Source organism: Palaemon carinicauda, chromosome 36, assembly GCF_036898095.1.
Source record: "Palaemon carinicauda isolate YSFRI2023 chromosome 36, ASM3689809v2, whole genome shotgun sequence".
Taxonomy (NCBI): domain Eukaryota; kingdom Metazoa; phylum Arthropoda; class Malacostraca; order Decapoda; family Palaemonidae; genus Palaemon; species Palaemon carinicauda.
This window is the reverse complement of record NC_090760.1, coordinates 23,652,965-23,675,618: the sequence shown is the minus strand read 5'-3', so window position 1 is coordinate 23,675,618 and position 22,654 is coordinate 23,652,965. Positions and strand designations below refer to the sequence as shown.

Below are 22,654 nucleotides of genomic sequence, written 5' to 3'. Positions count from 1 at the left end.
TATTTAGCCGCGTTCATATAGACATGCTCGGCCGCGCTCTTCCAAGCTGGAAAAGACTGTTATTGTCCTATTGTTCCCACACCCAAGGTCTATAGAATACGAGGTCTCCTCATCGCTGGTCCAAAACTTGACATTTCTGCGCAGGTGGATTTCGTGACATCACCACCTCCAAACGGACGGGTGCTACTTACAGTTAATCGGAAGTGGTCGTTCAGTAGCCTTAAACAGGCAAACAAAAAAAACAGGTCAGGGAATTGTATTGGTCGTCGATCTAATTCTTGAAAGCGGTTGTGTTAATTTTAACAACAATATTCAATTACCAATTTGCCCAATAACTGTGCTGTGTTTGGATGCTTCTCAACCAGGATGAAAAATTCAGAACTTATATTTCATTCATTTCCATAGGACAGTGAAACTAGGAAAAAATTGGGTTCACCTCTGCAAACGGGGAGATCACATAAATGTTGAGAATGCACTGATATGTAGCCGGCACTTTGAAGCGGATGTCTATGAAAGGAATTTGATGTACGAATTATTAGACAAACCGGTGATATGATTAAGTTGTCAAGAGAAATGGAAGTATCTGGAGGTAAAGTTAAAGGACTTTATCCTTTTCAAAAGGGTGTAATTACTTTTTCTTATTCCCTTATGAATCTTTTAAAAATGGTTAAAGATAAATTTGGCATAACATATTTACTTATATACAGATTAAATCAAGATAGATTAGAGCACTTCTTTGGTTGCATACATCAGATGGGTGCATGTCATCAGCATCCCTCTCCTGTTGCATTTAAACTCCAGATCAGACCCCATCTATTAGGAAAGGAAGCAACTCTCTTAGGTTCCAAATCTAACATTCAAAGTTGTGAAGGTGTGAATGCAACTTCAAACGGATTTGCTCATATTCTTTCCAAGGAAAATACAGTATTTGAAAATGCAGAGAATTATCTTCAGAAAGAATAAAGCTTATCTGCTATGTTGTTTTGCTTGCCAGAAAATAAATTTGAAAATTGCATTAATGCTAATCTGGAAGATGAGGAAGGTTTATTAGAAGATGCCATGGAAGAACAAGGATTACAATATGTGGGAGGGTTTAGAGCTCGGAAGTTTCCTCAGTATGAATTTTTAGGCAATAGAGCAACTAAAGGGGATAATACATGGATTGTTGCTGTAAGTAGGGATGACAGAAAACTGAAGACACCCATCGAAAATTTTTTTGAAAATCTAAAAACAATGGAAAAAATGTTTCTTTGTTTTCATGGCGAAAAATCTTTGAAATCAGGGGGAAACGTAATAACTTCATTAGCTGGTGCATCAAAGTAACTTATTAAATCTTGAGACAATTATAATTGATCAAATTTCATTTGATCATGTGAAGGTAATTCTAAAAAGATTTATCTTTAAAAAGTATAATTTTTTTTAACAAATGAGAATGTTACAGATTATTGTAAAATCTACATCAATTCTATTTTCCATACAGTATTTTTCTTCATTGAAATAACAGTCCTTCAATACAAAATTATTCAAGCACACGAAAACCAAATAAAAATAATCCATTTCAAAATTTTCATTATTTCAGAGAGAGAGAGAGAGAGAGAGAGAGAGAGAGAGAGAGAGAGAGAGAGAGAGAGAGAGAGAGAGAGAGATCTTTACTTTTAATTGTAATGCATATTTTATATTTTTTATCAACATTTTATATTACATATCAAATATTATTCAAAACATATTGTATGAATGAATTTCTTTTAATCCTTTCTATTACTTTATTAGAATTACTGTACAAAGGGTTTATCACTGAAGAGTTTACACGTGTTAGCTAAAAAGTTGGGCTGTTCTGCTTTGTTAGGTTGGTTTGAAAACGTTGGCCCGCGAGAGTACTTATCCCGAAACCATGAATATGATCTTCTATTCAATAGGTTATACAGTTCTCTGCATTGCGAATGTCTGCATCCACAAAGATAAAACCCACAAATATAGAGGGCCAACTGTATAACGTAAAAAGTTCCTTTGTGCAAACCTATTGCTCATAAAATGAGTACCTTGCTCCTAATTCTTCAAACTCAAATGTTTCACATAAAGTTTTCATGAAAAGGAAGCTTATCAAGTTATACATCCCTGAGGATCCAAAGAATTACGAGCAGACAGAAAACCAATGAATCTGGAAATATTTGTGACATGGATAAGAGCATATATATGATTAATGGATTTGTAAGGATTTTTCTCTTCATAAAAACACAGATTCTGCACATAACAGCAAAACTGGGAATGGTAAGATACTAGCCTAAACTGATTTGGATAAAATGGACAAAACTTGAGGTCTTACAATACTGAACTAAAGCAAAACAATGGATGATTCTATTTACAGAGGGAGAAGAGTGTCTTGCCAGAATTATAAAGTATGATAAATGTTTATCTATTACTGGTGTGTTACATGAGTTCATTAACATAATGGTGCAAACCAAAGTCTTCTCTATGGTAGTTCTAAAAATTCTCAACAAAAATTAATGTCTAGTACTATCAAATAACTAAAGTACTATTGTACACAAGGAAGACAATCATCACTGACATGAAATCAATCTACAGGTAAGTAACAGAAATATAATACAAACATGAGGTTCACTACAAAAAAAGTTGTTCTACAGCTTCTGTGAAGAAAAATTAGTTCAATGTCAGTTACGATATATACTCACCTCAATTTCCAGATTGAAATCTACCAAGTTTAAATAATGGTGGTAGGAGCGACAATGGGGTCTCATAAAACTAGTTTTGCCCCAGAACTCCTGTTGACAGCAATTGCAATAATAGTTAATCTTCTTCACGATGTAATTCAAACCTATAAATGAAAAAAAATATATATTACCATAAACCAAGAGACAGAAGCCTTAACATTTCAGTCACCCTTATACTTACCATTACTGCAATTACCATGAAATGTATTGGACAACATATACATTCTAAGACCCGATAAACTATTGAGTGAGGTAGGATTATGCAAAATTGGAATTTTATAAGAGAGTTTTGCACTGCAACAAAAAGACACCATGCCCAAACCCTATTACAATTAAAAAATAAAATATCAATAGAAAACTTGGTACAGTAAATAGTAAACATCATTTTCAAACATGTTTTTACACAGACAAATCTTTTGAAATTAATTTTCACAAGTTTTAATAAAAAGTCAGTGCAAGTTGACATTCTCAATAAATAGCTTAACTGCAGCACTTCAGACCCTTAGCACATTTTGGGTCATTTAAATAATAAATCAAATCTTAGATGGGTAGCATTTACAACAATAATTATGATAAAAATCTAAAATCAAAATTTCCCTCTATTTAAATAATTCTCAAATGTAATTCCATTTGATGGCTGCTCTTGGTTACCAGTAATTAATAACCAAAGAATTCCCTTAAAACATACAAATGATCATCAATTATCTTTTCTTGTCTAAACAGCTCTAGTTATCTCTCATCCTTTTTGCCATGTTTCTTTCACTCCCTGTCTCACTGGTTTCTATCATAGCATTCAACGTGGAATGCTCCGCTAGACAGGTCAATCACCTGTTCCCACTGCTTTGGAGCCTATACCAGTAAATGAACGTTCAAAACTAGTACATGTTAGCAAACCTGCCTTTTGGAGGCTGGACAAGTTACTGAAGGTCTTTTTGTTACACACTTGGCCCTCATAAAGTATTCACGTCAATACTCTGTTACTTCCCTCAAACATATGCCAAAATAAATGGTTTTTTCACGATTAAAAAATCTGAAAATAAGGAATCTACTTTTTAAAAGTTTCCAGAACAGCGTTTTAAAGATCCAACGTTTTTGAGCAAAATTAAATATCTAGGACATGCTATCCATAAAAAGAAATATCTTTCTCCTAAATCATACAAAAGAACTATAAAGAACTTGAAAGGAGATAATCAATAATTACAATTATTGGTAAATGAATTCCCTCCTTTTCTCCGGAGTATACAGGAGTTGATACTTGGCCTATAGGATCCCAAAGAGCTCCCAAGTAGAGAGTAACCATGGGTGTTTGTATGTACTGTATCCCTTGAGATCTTCATATTACTTTCAATCTTAATATGACAAATTCGAAGATAATTTGTATTTTTCCTAACCATACAAACCTTAGCTATTTACATTGGGTTTACCTTTTAGCGCAGCTGAAATGACAAGCCAATAGTTTTAAAGAGGGTTAATTACCCCCGCGCTAGTTAGCGGGGGGTAGGGGAAGGGTAGCTTGCTACCCCTCCCCCCCACACACCAGTGACTTGCTTCACTTCACTTAGAGGTAGGACTTGACTTGGGGGTCAGGGATGGTGGGCACATATGTGTAAATAGCTAAGGTTTGTATGGTTAGGAAAAATACAAATTATCTTCGAATTTGTCATTTGTTCCGTAACCGAAATACAAACCACACTATTTACATTGGGTGACTTACCCCTTAGGAAGGGTGGAAAGTCCCCAGCCTTACTGACTTCGGCTTGCCCGGGGGCTCGATCCCTCAGTGAGCAGCACTAGAGAAAGGGAGCCCCTGTACCTCACAAGTTCCTAGCATCGCTAGGAACGAGTGGCCTACATAAGCAGTGTGTGGAGGAGAGTGTGACTCGTCCTATGTAGTTGACCTTGAGACCTTCAGATAGGAATTCTAGGATAGGTCGTTCCCAATACCACCTCGTCAGGGTATGGGAGACGCAACAGTATTAAGCTTAATACTAGGAACACAAAGAAGCATGGGTTACCTGCAAAGGTCGAGGTCAGCTATGCGAGGACCAGGATGCTGCTTCCCCAAGAGCTGGGAGAATAAAGAAAGAAGTAAGGGTCAGACATACTCTTTCATTCACGCCCTCAACCTACTGCTACTTGTCCATAAAGGAGCCTGATGTTAGACCAGCTGTTGTGCAGCCACCACAGGGCCGATAGAAAACGTATCGAGGCTCCTGTGGGTCACGTCTTGCAGGTAGTGGGCTGTGAAGGTCGTTTGACGCTTCCAGACCCCAGCTTGAAGTACCTGAGTCACAGAGAAGTTTCTCTTGAAGGCCAGGGATGTAGCAATACCCCTGACATCGTGGGCCCGAGGGCGACGTGACGGAGAAGGGGCAGGATTCAAGGCATGATGGATAACCCTTCGAATCCAAGCTGAGATGGTGTTCCTGGTGACCCTCCTCTTAGTCCTGCCTGTGCTCACAAACAAAGCTCGCACTTGAGGACGGACTGCAGCCGTTCTCTTCAAGTAGTGCCTTAGACACCTCACTGGACATAGTAGCAGCTGGTCTGGGTCGCTTGTTACAGAACGGAGACTCGTGATCCTAAAAGAGTCGAACCGAGGATCCGGCACTCCAGGATTCTGAGTCTTGGCAACAAACTCAGGGACGAACCTGAACGTTACCTCCCCCCATCCCCTTGAATGAGCGATGCCGTACGAGAGACCATGAAGTTCACTAACCCGCTTGGCCGAAGCCAAAGCGAGTAGGAAAGCCGTCTTCCAAGACAGGTGGCGATCGGAGGCCTGGCGTAATGGCTCGAAGGGAGGTCTCTTAAGAGACCTGAGGACTCGAACCACGTTCCAAGGAGGAGGTCTCACTTCCGACTGGGGGCAGGTAAGCTCATAGCTACGTATGAGTAAAGAGAGTTCTAGCGATGAAGAAATATCCACGCCCTTCAGTCTGAAGGCCAAGCTTAAGGCTGAGCGATAGCCTTTCACCGCCGAGACAGAAAGGCGCATTTCTTCCCGCAGATAAACGAGGAAGTCCGCTATTGCTGGAATAGTAGCATCGAGTGGAGAGATACCCCTTCCACGACACCAACCACAAAAGACTCTCCACTTTGCTTGGTAGACTCCCTCAGAGGACCTTCGCAGGTGCCGAGACATTCTCTCTGCAACCTGTTGCGAAAAGCCTCTCTCCGCGAGGAGACGCTGGATAGTCTGCAGGCGTGAAGCCGAAGCGAGGCTACGACCCTGTGAGGGACGCCGGAGTGGGGTTGTCTGAGAAGCTCGTGTCGTGGAGGAAGCTCCCTCGGGAGCTCCGTCAGGAGCTGCAGAAGGTCCGGAAACCATTCCGAGTGATGCCATAGCGGAGCTACCAGTCATCGAACAGTTGACCGATAGTCTGGTCCTGTTGAGCACCCTTTTCATCAGACAGAACGGTGGGAAGGCGTACACGTCGATGTTGTCCCACCGTTGCTGGAAAGCATCTTGCCAGAGTGCCTTGGGGTCTGGGACTGGGGAGCAGTACAGGGGCAGCTTGAAGTTCAACGCTGTCGCGAACAAGTCCACAGTCGGGGAACCCCACAAAGTCAGGACTTTGTTGGCTATCTGAGGATCCAAAGACCACTCGGTACTCACTATCTGCGAGGCCCTGCTCAGACTGTCGGCGAGCACATTCCTCTTGCCAGGAATGAAGCGAGCAGATAGTGTTATCGAGTGGGTTTCGGTCCACCTCAGAGTCTCTACTGCAAGATGGGATAGCTGCTGCGAAAAAGTGCCTCCCTGCTTGTTGATATAAGCCACTACCGTGGTGTTGTCGCTCATCACCACCACGGAGTGACCCGCCAGGGACCATTGGAACTGCTGAAGAGCCAGAAAGACGGCCTTCAATTCTAGCAGGTTGATGTGTAGGCACTTTTCTGATTCTGACCAAAGGCCTGAGGCCCTCTGGTTCAGAACGTGCGCCCCCCCCACCCTTCTTTTGACGCGTCCGAAAACAGAGTCAATTCTGGGGGGAGGACGAGAAGACTCACTCCCTACCGCAGGTTTTCGTTGACCAGCCACCACCGCAAGTCCGTCTGTTCCAGAGACCCCATTGGGATCAGAATGTCCGGGGAATCGGATCCTTGATTCCACCGGGACTTGAGCCGCCATTGAAGGGATCTCATCCTGAGACGGCTGTTTGGAACCAGACAAGCCAGGTAGGATAGGTGACCTAAGAGACGCAACCACGATTGGGCGGGGAGTTCTTCTCGCCTGAGGAAGGGTTCCGCCACCCTCCTCAGTCTTGCTATCCGGTCGTCTGAGGGAAAGGCTTTGTGGAGATTGGTGTCTATTAGCATGCCTAGATAAACCAGTCGTTGGGACGGCTGCAGAGAGGACTTCTCGAGGTTTACCACGATCCCCAGATCCTGGCAAAGATCCAGAAGCCTGTCTCGGTGCCGAAGAAGGGTCGACTCCGAGTCTGCTAGGATCAGCCAATCGTCCAGATAATGAAGGAGACGAATACCGTTCCTGTGCGCCCAAGATGAAATCAGGGTGAACACTGGCGAACACCTGAGGAGCTGTGGAGAGACCGAAACACAGCACCTTGAACTGGTAGATCTTGTCGTCTAGACAAAATCTCAGGTACTTCCTGGAAGACGGATGGATTGGGATCTGAAAGTACGCGTCCTTTAGATCCAGTGTGCACATGAAGTCTTGTGGTCTCACCGCAAGTCTGACCGTGTCTGCTGTCTCCATGCTGAACCGGGTTTGCTTGACAAACCCGTTCAGAGCTGAGAGGTCGATGACAGGTCTCCAGCCTCCAGTAGCCTTCTTTACAAGAAAGAGTCGACTGAAGAAGCCTGGGGAGCCGTCGACGACCTCCTGGAGAGCACCCTTCTAGAGCATGGTCTCGACTTCGGCCTGAAGGGCCAGCCCCTTTGCCGATCCCGTGGCATAGGAGCTCAACGACACTGGATTCGCTGTCAGGGGAGGTTGAGATGTTGTGAAAGGGACGCGATAGCCTTGGCCGATCACTGAGACCGTCCAAGCATCGGCCCCGTGTTGCTACCACCTGCGGACACAACGCTGAAGGCATCCCCCCACAGGTGGACACGCAGGGGGACTGCCACCCCTAGGGCTTACGGCCGCGGCCGCCACCCCTAGGGCTTACGGCTGCGGCCGCCACCCCTAGGAGTCTTGTCTCCCCTGGAGGACTTACCGCCCCTCTTGACCTTGGCTGGAAAGGGCTGGGGCTTAGACACCACCTTCTTAACTGCCGGTGCCTGCTTTGGAGCCTTACAAGGCTGCTGCTGCTGTTGCGGCAGAGCTGGAGGCTTATAGGGCCGAGCTGTAAGGGCCCTATGGAGGAGGGAGTCCGTGCTGGATTTCCTCCACCTCTAAGCCGTTCGCTCCATGTCTTGAGGCTCAAACAGGTTCTCCCCCAGAAGGGAAGCATGTCGGAGCCTACTCACATCCACGGCGGGGACCTTCGGATGGAATCTCTCGGACACAGCAACTCGGCGTTTCAACACCGAGTTGGCCCACAGGGTGGTAACCTGGTGCGCCAAAAACTCGATGGAGCGGGTGCCCGAGAGCAAGAAGGTCTCCAGGGCCTTCCTATTGGTCTCCTTGGACAAGTCCTCCAAGCGCAATAGGATGCCCAGAGATCCTAGCCAAAAGTCCAGCCACGAAGTGGCCTGCATGGCACACTTAGCGACCTTCTCGTGGCTAAGGATCTCTGCCGCCGAGAACGACACCTGCCGGGCAGAGAGCTTCTCAAGGGAAACTCCCTTCGCCAGCTCCTCCACAGAGTGATGGAGAGGAAGAGCGAGGCTGGACTCACCCAGAATCTCGAAGTAACTCCTCTAATGAAGACGAGGAGGAGGGATGAGCTTGTTCCCGGCAGAGGAACGACTGGAGGAGGCAAGAATCGCGAGCTGAGCGTTGGCCCTAGCTCTGGCACTCTTCAGACCCCGAGACAAGGGCAGAGCCGCACTGGACTTCGGGGCCTTCCGAACGTCAAACACTTCATCTAAGATAGTGTCTTTGCCTTCACGGGGGGGATGACTGGATCCATAAGCTCGTTAAGTTGCCTTATCAGGCTTAGGACCTGCCAGAAGGCATGTTCGGATTCCTGCTGATCTCCTCCCTGCGGGCTGGCAGCTAAGTCTCCTGTCCCAGGGATCTCTTCCTGGTGTGAAGCGTGGACATTCCCCCGGGGAGCCGTGGGTTCCTGGCGAATCCTCGAAGATGATTTCGGAACGGTCTTGGAGTCCTTGGATTCCCTCCTGGGAGGGATACAGGATCCCAACAAAGAGGTTCGAGGAGCCCCTTCCTCACGAGATGATTCTCCTCCTTGAAGCGAAGTCTCCCCCCTTGGTGCCGAGGGGAAGACTACCGCTCCACTGGACTCACACGAGGACGGAAAGGCCTCATCCACGGGAGAAGGAGAAAGCACTCGAGAAGGAGAAAGCACTCGAGCAGGAAAAGGGGCCTTCGCGACAGACCTCTTGGGAACCAACTTCGCCCAGGGGGAAGTCACCACGAAGTCCACTCCTCTCTTTCTCTTCAGCGTAGGAGAGACAGCCGTTGGTTTGTTACCCTGGTCGGCGAGTGCTGGCTTCATAACCCTCACTAACGCCCGCGCCAGAGGACCAAACCAAGTCTGTTGCTCCAAGGACACAGAGTCCGAAATCCTCGCTAAAGGGAAAGGGATCGGGCGATCCTTTGGAGTGGACACCACAGTACCTGCCTGAAAAGAAGGTGGGGAAGAATGATGCACTAACCTCTCCTCAGCATTATCCTTGTCCTGCACTACAATCCTGTGTTTGGGTGGAGGCGATCCCAAGCGTTGTCTAGGAACACGCGTTCCTGCTGCTACCACCGGTTGCGAAATTCGCCGCGAACGATGGTCGCGCGAGGGCGAACGATCGCGCGGGCAAGCGGGCAAGCGATCGCGCGTGCGCGCATGTGGTTGATCGCGCGGGCGCGCAGGCGAGCGGTCGCGCAGGCGAGCGGTCGCGCGGTCGCGCAGGCGAGCGGTCGCGCGGTCGCGCGGGCGAGCGGTCGCGCGGTCGCGCAGGCGAGCGGTCGCGCGGGCGTGCAGGCGAATGGTCGCGGGGGCGCGCAGGCGAGCGGTCGTGAGGGTGTACAGGTGAATGAGCGCGTGTCCGAGGCGGCGAACGAAAGCGTTGGCGCGATGGCGAGGAAACGCGCTGCCGTGTGGGTGAGGAAGATCGCTGGCGATGTAGATCAACAGGCGATCGGTGGTGAGCTGGCGAGCGCTGACGCGCATGTGGGCAATGGCGCGTTGTCGCATGGTGACGCGTTGGCGAGTGATAGCGAGCAGCACGCGCAAGTGAGTGATCGCGCGGTGGCAAGCTAGTAGATGGCGAACCATGTCCCTTCAGAACCTCTGGTCGACGAAGCGTTGGAGAACGCGTGCGCGCAGGTTGTAAATCACGCGGGCGGTCCGGAGATCGCCGATAAACAGGTGATCGCTGACGCGTAGGAGAACGCTGATGAATAGGCGATACTAAAATCGCCTGTGCGCGCTGGCGAGCAGGTGAACGCTGGCGAGCAGGTGATCGCTGGTGCGTAGGTGATCGTTGACGCGTAGGAGAACGCTGATGAATAGGCGATACTAAAATTGCCTGTGCGCTCTGGCGAGCAGGTGAACACTGGCGAGCAGGTGATCGATGGCGCGTAGGTGATCGCTGGCGCGTAGGTGATCGCTGGCGAGCAGGAGGGCGACGCGTGAGATCCTGTGAAGGAACAGGTGGCGCGGGGCGTTCACGAACAGGAACAGGAAGATCGTAGGCGCCTGGGCGAACATGTGCTTTTGACACACGCGCTGGAAAACGCGAACGTTGTTGCATAGACACAGGATGAGAGAGCTGAGGAGACTGATGGCGCGCAGGGAGCTCAACAGGAACTGCAGGATGGTCAGAGACCACAGGGCGATGATCCTCAAAAGAGCGCTGACGCTCAGAAGAGAGCTGACGAGCAGGAGAGCGCTGACGAGGAGGGCAAACATCAGGAGAGCACCGACGAACAGGTGAGCGCCGACGAGCAGGAGAGCATTGACGAGCAGGAGAGCACCAACGAGCAGGAGAGCGCTGATGAGCAGGAGAGCGCCTGTGCGCTAGCACTGCACGTGGAAGGGAAGAATCCCTTTGCCCCGAAGGGACCGTTGCCCGTTGGGTGACGAGTTCCCCAGAAGGTGAAGATCTAGCAGGAGTTGGAGAACGGTCTGCAGAGAGGTCCAAAGGAGCAGGAGCTGTAGGCTGAGTACGATGAGGAGAGTCCCCTTCGGAGGAAGAAGATCCAAAAAGGCGCCTCTTAACACCCTTATAAGGGGAAGGGAGGCCCTTGCGACGCAGCGGACGGTGAGCCTTACGGCGGAGGCGGCCACGGGGAAGATCATCAGGACCATCAGTCCTCCGAAGGGGAGTCTCAGTCAAAGCACTTCCCTTAGAAGGAAGCTGAACAGCAGAAGAGGCCGTAGGACTCACTTCCCCCTTCGAAGGATGTACGGAAGGGGGAGGAGAGCCCTCAGCACCATCATCCTCAACTGCACCTGCAGAGGATTGCCCAGCCACGTCGGAGGCCTCTGCCACCACGACGAGGGTCTACCTCTGCTACCGCCGGCGACTGCTTAACGGCGGCCCCCAACGAGACAAGGTCAATCAAGGCAACCCTGGAGGGCAAGCCCTTAAGCCCCAGGGAAGCCCAAATCTGTAAGAGATCATCATTAGACAAGGAGTTATCAATGGCCTCCCCGGAGGAGGAGGGGGAACCGCCCCGCTATGGGAGGTGACGCCCTCTCCCCCCACCCAAGGTCGGGAAACAGAACTAGGGCCTGCGCTACCACTCGGCCGACTCTCCTTAGGAGCCTGTCGAGGGGGAGCTTCGGAGGAGGTTTGGGCGGCGAAAGAAGAATCCCAAGAACCTTCCTCCTTCAAGGCAACCCCCGAAGGAGAACGGTCTCTCTTGGACTTCTTCTTACGCCGGCGGCCAAACCTCTCCCACTGGGAGGCAGACCACTCCCTACACTCACAACACATGTTTTCCTGGTCACACCGTCGGCCCCGACACTGAGGGCAAAGGGTGTGAGGGTCCGTATCTAAGGCCGACATAAAGGTCCCACAAGGGCGGCCGGCAACACCAGGGCACGTACGCATTGTAAGATAATAATAACGAAAGTCAACTTCAAACCAACACACAAGCTGTAGAAAGAAAAGGCAGAAAAATTAAAGGCTGTCACGAGGACGATGAACAGACACGTCTGATCACCGCCGAGCCAAAAGTGAAGTGAAGCAAGTCACCGGTGTATGGGGGGGAGGGGTAGGAAGCTACCCTTCCCCTAACCCCCGCTAACTAGCGCGGGGGTAATTAACCCTCGTTAAAACTATTGGCTCGTCATTTCAGCTGCGCTAAAAGGTAAACCCAATGTAAATAGCGTGGTTTGTATTTCGGTTACGGAACAAATAACTTTTCAGCTAACCGCAATACATGTAAACAAAATAAATAGATACTCAGTTTGCTCCTCATAATTCCCCCGACAAAATGATGCAGCTTATGAAAATACAGCTCAGTTGCCACATCTCAGCCATTTCTTGTTCATGGAGATTCAAACAATAAGCATCAGATGAGGTGATATGTTTTAGTTACTGTCAAGGACCAATTAACGGTATCAGTCAAAGAAAATTTGAATGTGGTTTCCCTTAAAACTGGATAGCATACACTCAACCAGGGCCCTGTCCTCTACTCACCTCTTTATACCAAACACCGTCTGCATTACCAAATACAATTGGATAATGCTAGAAGACTGCCATAATACCAACTATAATTATTAATGCAGTATTGAAAAAGACCTACTTGTACAGTAATAAGTTTGCCATAATGGTGCCTCAAAAAAGCTAGCTGGAAAGAAATTAATGAAAGTAGTGAAAAAGAAATAAATGAATAAGAGATCGAAATAGCTGATGAAGCTATTGAATGGATGGCTTTATGAATTTAGGCTTTATAGCCCAGAGATGGGGCCTCTGAGGCAATTCAGTACTCAAGTGTAACATGGAAAAAAATCAAGCAGTTAGTTGCATTATGAAGTAAAAGTTAGAACAGATTAACAAAGGAAGGAAGTAGGACTGAAGGTAGCCTAAAGTGGAAGTATATAAAGTAAGTGTATCTAGGGGCCCAATAAATGGTGTAAAGACCAGTAAACAGTGCCCACAGCATGAGGTACGCCGATAGCTTTGCCGACTCTCCAACCACGGAAGATGATTCTATTGATATTCTCAATCGAACAGTTTTCATAGTAGCTTAGACGAGTCCCTTGTTTTAAAACACCAGCTTCTACACTGTCCAATATGTGACACCCTGATTCAATGTCATACACATTCATGGCCATCTTTTGTTACATTTATCAAAAGTAGAATTTACTCCTCTGCTACCTGGAGGAAAACTGTCCCCGCAGGAAAACAGGTTTTCAAAGTCTACCTCCGGTTATTAATGTTAAAGATAAATACTTGACATAGTCTTTGAAAGTCACCAATGCTTTTGCTGAACAACACTGAATTCAAATGGACAGCTTAAGGGAACAAAACATATTGATAAATCGGCAACTATTCTGCTTTATCTCCCTTCCTAGATCCACACAAAATATTTTATGCTAATATATGAAGCTACATCAACAAATACAGGCAAATCTAATAGATTAAGTCCCTGGTACCTTAAATACATCAGTGAGATCTAAATCTGTCACACAAACAGTTTACTATTACAGAACCTAATATGAACAAATAAAAACAAATATATTAGTCTATATCAGGTCTGTAATAAACTTACCAATAGGTTGATTTGCAAATGAAGGCAGCTCTTCATTGAGATCTACATCAGTATATTTAGCTCTCAGTTCCTTGAGATCCTGGTCACACTGCTTGTAAATACCTATGGGGAATAGGAATTATATAATGAAAAATACAAGTCCTAAACAGGTTTATAAGCATCCCTGGTGTACGCAGAAACCTTCAAAATTTAGTTTTCATTCAATGTAAAGACAAAAATTTAATTAAAAAAAAAAAGATAAATTATCTTTTCTGGGCTCCGGCCCGTGCCGCCCAGTGAAATGCTCCTTTAACATAATTTCTAAGGTAAAAACTGCTATGAATTTACCAGAGAAAAATTTGTATAGGAATGCTAGGTTGAACCCAGCTCGCTCACCTTAATGAGGTGTCGGTATAATACTAGGGCGCTGAATAAATCACAACCAGAGGCCTCGCACCATTTAGATATCTCCTGTCAACATCCCCAAACAGCGAGGTGCTGTTCAACATCCTACTACTACTAGCAATCCCACGCCAGTGACTTCACTCCTTTTAATAGCACGTTCTTTCAAACACTTATTTTGCCTTGGTGTGTGAATTTCGCTGGTTTTTCCTGGATTTACCTCAAGATATCGGACTCTACTGTCACTCCATCTAAGTTAAGTACCAAATCTATGAGTTTTGAGATTTTGGAGGGGGCCTTGCCCTTTTTTGCTTATATTATAACAGCTTTATTTTTCATGACCCCGCGTGGGTCTTTCATGGCACCCGGCTCCCTCCTATCTCTCTCTCGTTTCGTTCTTAACGATTTTCAATGAGTCCTCCATACTGATTGTTTCTCGTTATGAACTTTATGGGTATCCACGGTTCACACACCGTATCAATTTTTATATTGTCCTGTTATTATGATAACAGTTATTACATATACGTGTGCGTATTATCGGTAGGTTGGCATGCCTGGTCGCCTTCGGGCGTTCCTATTCCACTATATTATTACTTGGATTATTACGTTCGCACGCCACGGACTTGCTTATCATTTTAACGTCATTCGTTTGCTTGCATTAGCTCGAGAGGCTTTCATGAGTCAGATATTACATATTAGTTTGCATTTTGTTAACACTTCACTGACTCTGTGTTATGTTGGTAGCCCTGCCGCATCGCTGTCAGGCTTGGGTTTCTCCTGTCTCATGTTTGCTCCCTCGTTTGTTTTACGATTGATGTATAGTCTATTTTATTAGTATCATCATCCAGCATGCCTTCCTATCTTATTTTACCATATGTTATGTTTTTTATTGTGTTATTAGTCTTTCCGCGTGATCATATCATCGTGGGTCTGGCTGGTTGGTATACCTGCTATCGCCCCACTATTAGCCTCCCTCCCCGCCCGATACCCCACCCCAGGGTTCCCTCCCTCTCTCTCTCCCGACCGAGTTTGAGTCACTTTATGGCGCTATGTTCCTCTCCCGGGGGCATCTGCTTTCTTTGCACGGGCGGTTCCCGTTGATCTGTGAGGCTTACTATTATTATACATTAACGTACATTACTTACTCTTTTCACTAATCTACCCGGTCGTAGTCGTTTTCTTTCCGTCGCTCGTTTGGCCAACGATCGGCGGGAAGTTTTCTGCTCGGTCCGTGGTACCTTGTCATGTTATATTATTTATTAAGTTTTGTACGTGCTACTCCCTCGGTCACGCACATCACGGACCCATTAAAGATCCCTTCCCCCCTCTAGTGTTACGCACCTCGCAGACCTCATATAGATATATATATATATATATATAAAGACTTTCATTACGGGATCCCCGGAAGTAGCTTTCAAACATTACCATCCGGTCGAGTTGTTTAGTCGCGCCTCCGGAGCCAACGTTACTCATTCTTACTTGGATTAACTTTATATATTAGTCACATATATATATTATATATACGATCCTTGTTCTCGACCTTCCCTTCCCTCTTTTGATATGATCACGGTTACGGTCTGACTTAATTTCAATTCCTTTTACAATCAAAATAGAGCTGTTATTTTGATATTGATATTTAAGCACTCCGCGAATTTCTTACAATCAATATACTTTATGGCTATATATAAAAGATTTTTATCATGATATTGACATATATATACGTAGATATTTAAGCTCCGGGCCCGGCCTAATTTGCTTTCATTTAAGATACTCATGTATCTTTTGTCTTAGACTGTACGTATATAAAACATTTTTATCATGATATTGATATAAAATCTTCTATCACCCGGGGCCCCCGAGCCCGTATTTGCTTTCCTTTAGGATTCCTAATGTATATATAGAAAACATTTTTATCATGATATTGATATGTAAATCTTTTATCATGATATTGCTATAATTTAAGCATCCGGGGACCCGAGCCCCTATTTGCTTTCATTCAGGATTCCTGATGAATATATAAAAAACATTTTTATAATGATAGTGATATATATAATTTGCTTTCATTCAGGACTCCCGATTTATATATATATATATATATATATATATATATATATATATATATATATATATATATATATATATATATATATATATATATATATATATATATATATTTTTATCATGATATTGATATGTAAATCTTTTATCATGATATTGCTATAATTTAAGCATCCGGGGCCCCCGAGCCCCTATTTGCTTTCATTCAGGATTCCTGATGAATATATATAAAACATTTTTATCATGATAGTGATATATATATATATATATATATATATATATATATATATATATATATATATATATATATATATATATATATATATATATATATATATATATATATATATATATATATATATATAGCACCAGGGCCTCCAAGCCCCTAATTTGCTTTCCTTTGAGATACTCATGTATCTTTTATTTTACAGACTGTACGCTGTGCAATGACGGCATGTGCCGCTGTCATCTATCAACCCTGCGGCCATGACGTGTGTCGTTCACACGCCCACTGTTCTGTCCGAGTGGATGACTTAGCTGTTTGGCATCCAGACAATTGTGTAGTCTGCTACACAATGACCTCCACTCTAACATCTGACTCGGTGAGTGCATTTTCATTGATACAGATTTGTAGGGAGTTACGATTAATTTCAAACATTAATTTCAAGGCCACTAGTCCTCTGGACTTCCCGCATGCCTTTCACTTCGTGTCTACAAAAGTCCTTGGACTTCTTCACTTTTCTTTGGCACAAATATCCCTCGCTAATAGTCTGTTCTCTTTCAGTGCTCCCAACTTGAAAAAGATACAGCTCGGGCTACCCTCAAGATCTGGATTGACGGGTTCGCCCGCAACGTGAAGGCCAAACAGCCTTATATCCTCTCTGAGGAATGGTGTTCCCATCTCTACCCCCATGCTGAAACTTCAGCTGTGGTCCCCAAAGAGTTGGCGGATCCTCTCATCAAGAGGTTCGAATCCCTTCTTCTGGCCCCGGACCAAGAAGAGACGGGCGGCACCCTAACTGAGGACGTCTCTACCCTCAACCTCGATGTGGAAACCATGGCTCTTGACGATCCCAACGCAGGTAGGGACGTAGGTGAGTCAGGTGGTTCCCGGGCTAAGATTCCTATCCATAGCCCGGCTTTCTCTTCTACTTCAGAACACTCTTCTTTTCGAGGTTTTCCGGGGACAACCGGGACTGGTCTCAGTCCCCGGCCTGTTATCCCCAAGGTGAAGGCTCATCGTAAGACTTTATATACGACCCACAAGTCTTCCAAAGACCACAGGTCTTCTAAATCATCAGCTTCGAAGGCTAAATCTTCCTTCACCAGAGTCTCTCAAGACCCAATTGCTGTGCCTTCAACCTCTCACGGAGTAGTCTCCGTTCCGGCACCTGTTCCCCCCCCCCCCCCCCCCCCCGGCGGAATCATCTAACCCGGTGGATTTTTCCGAGAAGATGTTTGCTCGTTTTGAGTCGATACTATCGTCTCATACGCGAGCCTAGTTCAGGGACTCATGCACTCGGGGCTGCCACCGCCACAACAGCAATACCCCATCCACGACACCTCCAAGCTTCCTCCTTTCAATAAGAATAACCCTTGGAGGTTGGCATTGCATGCCCCCTTCTCGGAGGGTATGTTGTCAATCGGAGATTTCGGTACCCGGCCTCTTGCGGATTATGAATTCTACCCGCCGGGTCTTGAATTCCACTTCCCGGGCTACGCTCGTCTCACGGAAGAGGCTCTGATTCGATTAGATAAGGTCCCAAAGGAAACTGTTAATTTTCCCAAAGAACAGGCACAGTCTGTCTTGGTCCGCGTGTTCAATGAGTGGGACTGCTTGAACACAATGATTACGGCCTACAAAAGTTCATCTACTATGTTTGTGGCCGACGACCAGACCCCTACCCCATGTGCGACCAAGATCATGGAGACAGTCTTTCAGGCTATCAAGGAAGAGAAGCCTTTACCTCACCTCAGGGAGACCGACTTACCCTCCCTTCTCTTTATGGGAGACAGTGAACGCCCCAACTACCTTCTCGGTAGGTAAGTTGAGCCCGGACTGTGCCTCGACGCAGTTCAGCGAACGGCTTCCCAAACTCCCGGAGTCTCTCATTAAATTGGAATATGAGTCGAGGTGTAGATTCAGCAGATCCCTTAATTCAGTTGCCTTTTCTGAATTGACTGTCGCCACTTACACCGAGGAGGACCTCCTTAAGGTCCTCACTAAGTCACTTTTGCAAAACTTTATGGCTGACGCCTATGATTTTGCAAATGCCAGGACCCATTGTCGACGACACGTTCTCTCCGAAGCCACGATTAGGGACGAACCTAATAGGCTCATCAAAGCTCCAGTCTGGGGCCCGGATCTTTTCCCAGGGGACTTAGTTAACTCGGTCCTTAGCGAGGCAGCTAGAGCCAACCAAAACCTCAAGGTTAGGTGGGGCCTGGTTTCAAAGAGGAGATATGAGCATACTAGTACCCCAATTCGAGGTAGGAAGAGATTGAGGCCCTTCCAATCTTCCTAATTCAGGCAACCTCTACAAGTGGTTCAACCGGTCTCTGTCCACGGAAGAACTACGTTCCTTCACAAAAGATCTGCTACTAAACAATGCAATCCAAAGTATACGTCGCTTAAGATTTCACGGACGCTTGTTCAGCATGCCAAAGAAGGCTCAGACAAACGGAGAGTAATCCGGGACCTGTCTCGTTTAAATTCCTTCACTCGTTGTGACAAATTCCATATGCTTACCGTCTCGCAGGTGTGGACCTTACTTCCCCGTGGGGCCGTCACCACCTCCATCGATCTTACAGATGCCTACTATCACGTTCCAATAGCAAGGCATTTTCGTCCTTTTCTGGGCTTCAAGCTAGGTAAACAAGCCTATGCATTCAAAGTGATGCTATTGGGGCTCAACATACCACCCAGAGTCTTCACCAAACTAGCAGAGACAGTAATTCAAGAGCTTCGGACTCAGGGGATACAGGTAGTAACCTATCTAGACGATTAGCTAATCTGGTCAGACAATGCCCAGATTTCACGCGTAGCAACGAACAAAGTCCTCACCTTCCTTCGGCAACTGGGATTCCAATTCAACCTCGAGAAATCCCGCCGGGTCCCACAGACCAAGTTTCAATGGCTGGGACTACAAGGGGACCTGTGCTCCCATACGCTGTGCCTCCCCAAAGCCAAAAGGAAGGTGATAGCGAGGAATACAAAACAATTTCTCAAGGAAAAGTTAACCTTCCGAAGGAGCCGAGAGTGGATCCTAGGTTCCTTACAGTTCGCCTCCGTGACAGACATCGTCCTGAGGTCCAAACTCAAGGACATAAACAGAGTGTGGCGCTCCAGAGCAACCGCAATAGGCCGAGACACGTGCTCGCCTTTCCCCAACCCTGAGAAAAAGTCTGCAGACTTGGACGAAGATCAAGAATCTTTCCAAGTCGGTTCCTTTACAACACAAGAAAGTCCAAGGGTTATGGTCACCGGTCTTCCAACAAATGCACGTCAACGTCCTAGAAGCCATGGCAGTCTTCTTCACTCTAAAACGTCTCAATCCAGCCAGGAATCTCCATATCAGACTGGTTCTCGACAGTGCAGTCATAGTACACTGCCTCAACAGAGAAGGCTCCAGATCAGCCCAAATAAACCACATCATGTTGAAGTTTTTCTCCATGGCGGCAATGCACAAGTGGCACCTGTCAGCAGTCCGGAATGCGGTAGAGGACTTACTTTTCCAGACGACTCCGCTAGAGTCGGAATGGTCACTAGACAATCGATCTTTCCAGTAGATGATATCTCCAGTCCCGAGTCTCCAGGTGGATCTGTTTGCGACGAAATCCAATCGCAAAACAGATTGTTACGTAGCCCCCAACCTGGACCCTCAGGCTTATGCCACGGACTCTATGATTCTAGATTGGAATACCTGGAAGACGATTTATGTTTCCTCCGGTGAATCTCCTGCTGAAAGTTCTGCACAAACTCAGATCCTTCAAAGGTCAAGTGGCTCTCGTAGCCCCCAACTGGTCCAAGAGCAATTGTTCCCCTTGTTGCTAGAACTAGGTCTAAGCCCCCGGCGGATTCCCAATCCGGTGTTGACAAAGACAGTGCAAACTCGCAATGTGTTCGCTTCCTCAAGGATTCTGAATGCCCTAACTTTATGGACTTCATGAAGTTCGCAGCCCAACGGGGTGCAAACATCGATCCTTTGAATACTATTTTACTGGAATCTGACAAAAGGGAATATACTCTCCGTCAATATGACTTAGCTGTCAAGAAATTAGCTAAGTTCTTGGAAGATTCCCAAGTTGAGAAAATGACGATGAACCTAACTGTGACATTCTTCAGAACTCTCTTCGAATCTGGCCTGGCAGCCAATACCATTACTACAATCAAGTCATCCTTGAAAAAGATCTTCCATATTGGTTTTGACATTGATCTAACAGATTCATATTTCTCATCCATTCCGAGAGCTTGTGCCAGACTAAAACCTTCAACTCGCCCTAGCGCAGTTTCCTGGTTTTGAACGATGTTCTTAAGCTAGCCTCTGACACCCCAAATGAATCCTGTAACTATATGGCATTTTTAAGAAAGTCACTTTTTCTTTTGAGCCTCGCCTCGGGCTCCAGAATCTCAGAATTGTCAGCCTTATCTAGAGACCCTGGTCATATAGAGTTTCTCTCTTCGGGTGAGGTTCTCTCTCCTAACAAAGTTTTCCTGGCTAAAAATGAAGACCCCCAAAACAGGTGGTCTCCCTGGAAGATTGTTCCACTTCCTCGGGATCCATCCCTGTGTCCAGTTACCACCCTGAAAGCCTACTTAGGTAGAACTTCCACTACAACCACAGGGCCCTTATTTATTAGAGAACACGGAGGAACTATTACCCTTAAGGGAATCAGACAACAAATTCTTTATTTTATTAAACAAGCTAATCCTGCATCATTCCCACATGTCCATGATATTAGAGCTGTGGCTACCTCAATTAATTTTTTCCACCATATGAAATTTGATGAGCTCTCAAAATATACGGGTTGGAAGTCCCCTAAAGTTTTCAAGTGCCACTACCTAAAACCTTTAGATTAGAAGCTCTTAGATTTGCCACAGTAGCTGCAGGGAATATAGTTCCTCCTGAAGGTACTGAGTCCTAATCACAACGTCTTGCTCTGTCCTCTTTCCCTCCTGCCTGGCTTACCTGTTGTTCCTACATGTTTTGTTACTATACACCCTTATGGTGTATTATTTTATTATTCAATTGTTCAATTTCACGAATTTTTTTCATTACACTTGTTCGTGAATCCCCGAGCTGATTTTATTTTGCATTTTTGATTACCAAGCTGGATTCCCACTATTCATATCTGTTGAAATTTACCTACGGGTTTCATTATTGATTGCTTACCATGTCTATTTATCACTGTCATATACATGTTGATCTAATTTTACAGGTTTCCACATCCCTCTTTTTTTTATATTAAACTTATCAGCTCTGTTATTTTGTGTTATTCCCTCTTCAGGTAGTTAGCCATATTGGGTCCCCAGTCTCTGGTATGATTTCACTGGGCGGCATGGGTCGAAGCCCAGAAAAGGGATTTTGACGAAGGAAAAATCTATTTCTGGGCGAGAGACCCGTGCCGCCCAGTGAACCCATCCGTCCCTCCCTGATTGAGCCCCAATATGGGGTGCTATAAGGAGTGACGTCACTGGCGTGGGATTGCTAGTAGTAGTAGGATGTTGAACGGCACCTCGCTGTTCGGGGATGTTGACAGGAGATATCTAAATTGTGCGAGGCCTCTGGTTGTGATTTATTCAGCGCCCCAGTATTATACCGAAAACTTATTAAGGTGAGCGAGCTGGGTTCAACCTAGCATTCCTATACAAATTTTTCTCTGGTAAATTCATAGCAGTTTTTACCTTAAAAATGATGTTAAAGGAGCATTTCACTGGGCGGCACGGGTCTCTCGCCCAGAAATAGATTTTTCCTTCGTCAAAATCCCTTAATACAGCACTTACCAAAAATTCATGTTATGAAAATCCTTTTTATTATTTTATTTCCTACAATTACCTTTTGTTTTGGTTTGCCAAATTTGAGAGAGAGAGAGAGAGAGAGAGAGAGAGAGAGAGAGAGAGAGAGAGAGAGAGAGAGAGAGAGAGAGTTCTTTTGACTAAAATGATCCTCGGGATAAGATAGTTTGAAATATAAGTATATGTGACTATTTTGATTTCCTGAGGAATAGATCGAGATGAGACTAAAATAACTAGAGGAGGTCCATTTAATTAATTTCAAGGACTTTTCCTGATGATTCAATTTAGACTCGCAATACTATTTACAAAATAGATAAAAATTAGGAAAAGCAGTTTAGTTAAAATCAACTATAAATTTTTAACCTATCCTATGATATTTATTCACAAAATATACACAATCTTTGTAAGGCTAACTCAGTAAAATATACAAGGATAAATGATGAAAAAACTGTAACAAGTTTATATTATAGACAAGCACAGTTTAAATGTAATTTAAGCACAATTATTCTGTTAGCATTGGGGGGGTCAAACCCAGTAAATATTAAATTTAACAAGACTAATAACTAATATGCACTTGAAATGTGGTTAATCCGTAAGCAACGGGTTAGTCAAAACCCGCAAAAATTAAATATATTTGTAATAAACTAATACAAA

The 22,654-nt window shown here is 45.5% G+C and overlaps 1 protein-coding gene across 1 annotated transcript in view; it reads right to left on the bottom strand.

The window, feature by feature from the left end:
- Positions 1 to 22,654, bottom strand: part of LOC137628399 (zinc finger protein on ecdysone puffs-like) — a 282,863-nt gene that overhangs the window by 85,973 nt on the left and 174,236 nt on the right. Inside the window, exons 10-11 of the mRNA XM_068359548.1 lie at positions 13,546 to 13,647; positions 2,691 to 2,833 (exon numbers count right to left, since the gene is read on the bottom strand). Of these exons, the coding sequence (XP_068215649.1) occupies positions 2,691 to 2,833; positions 13,546 to 13,647 (245 nt within the window). The remainder of the gene's footprint in view (positions 1 to 2,690; positions 2,834 to 13,545; positions 13,648 to 22,654) is intronic.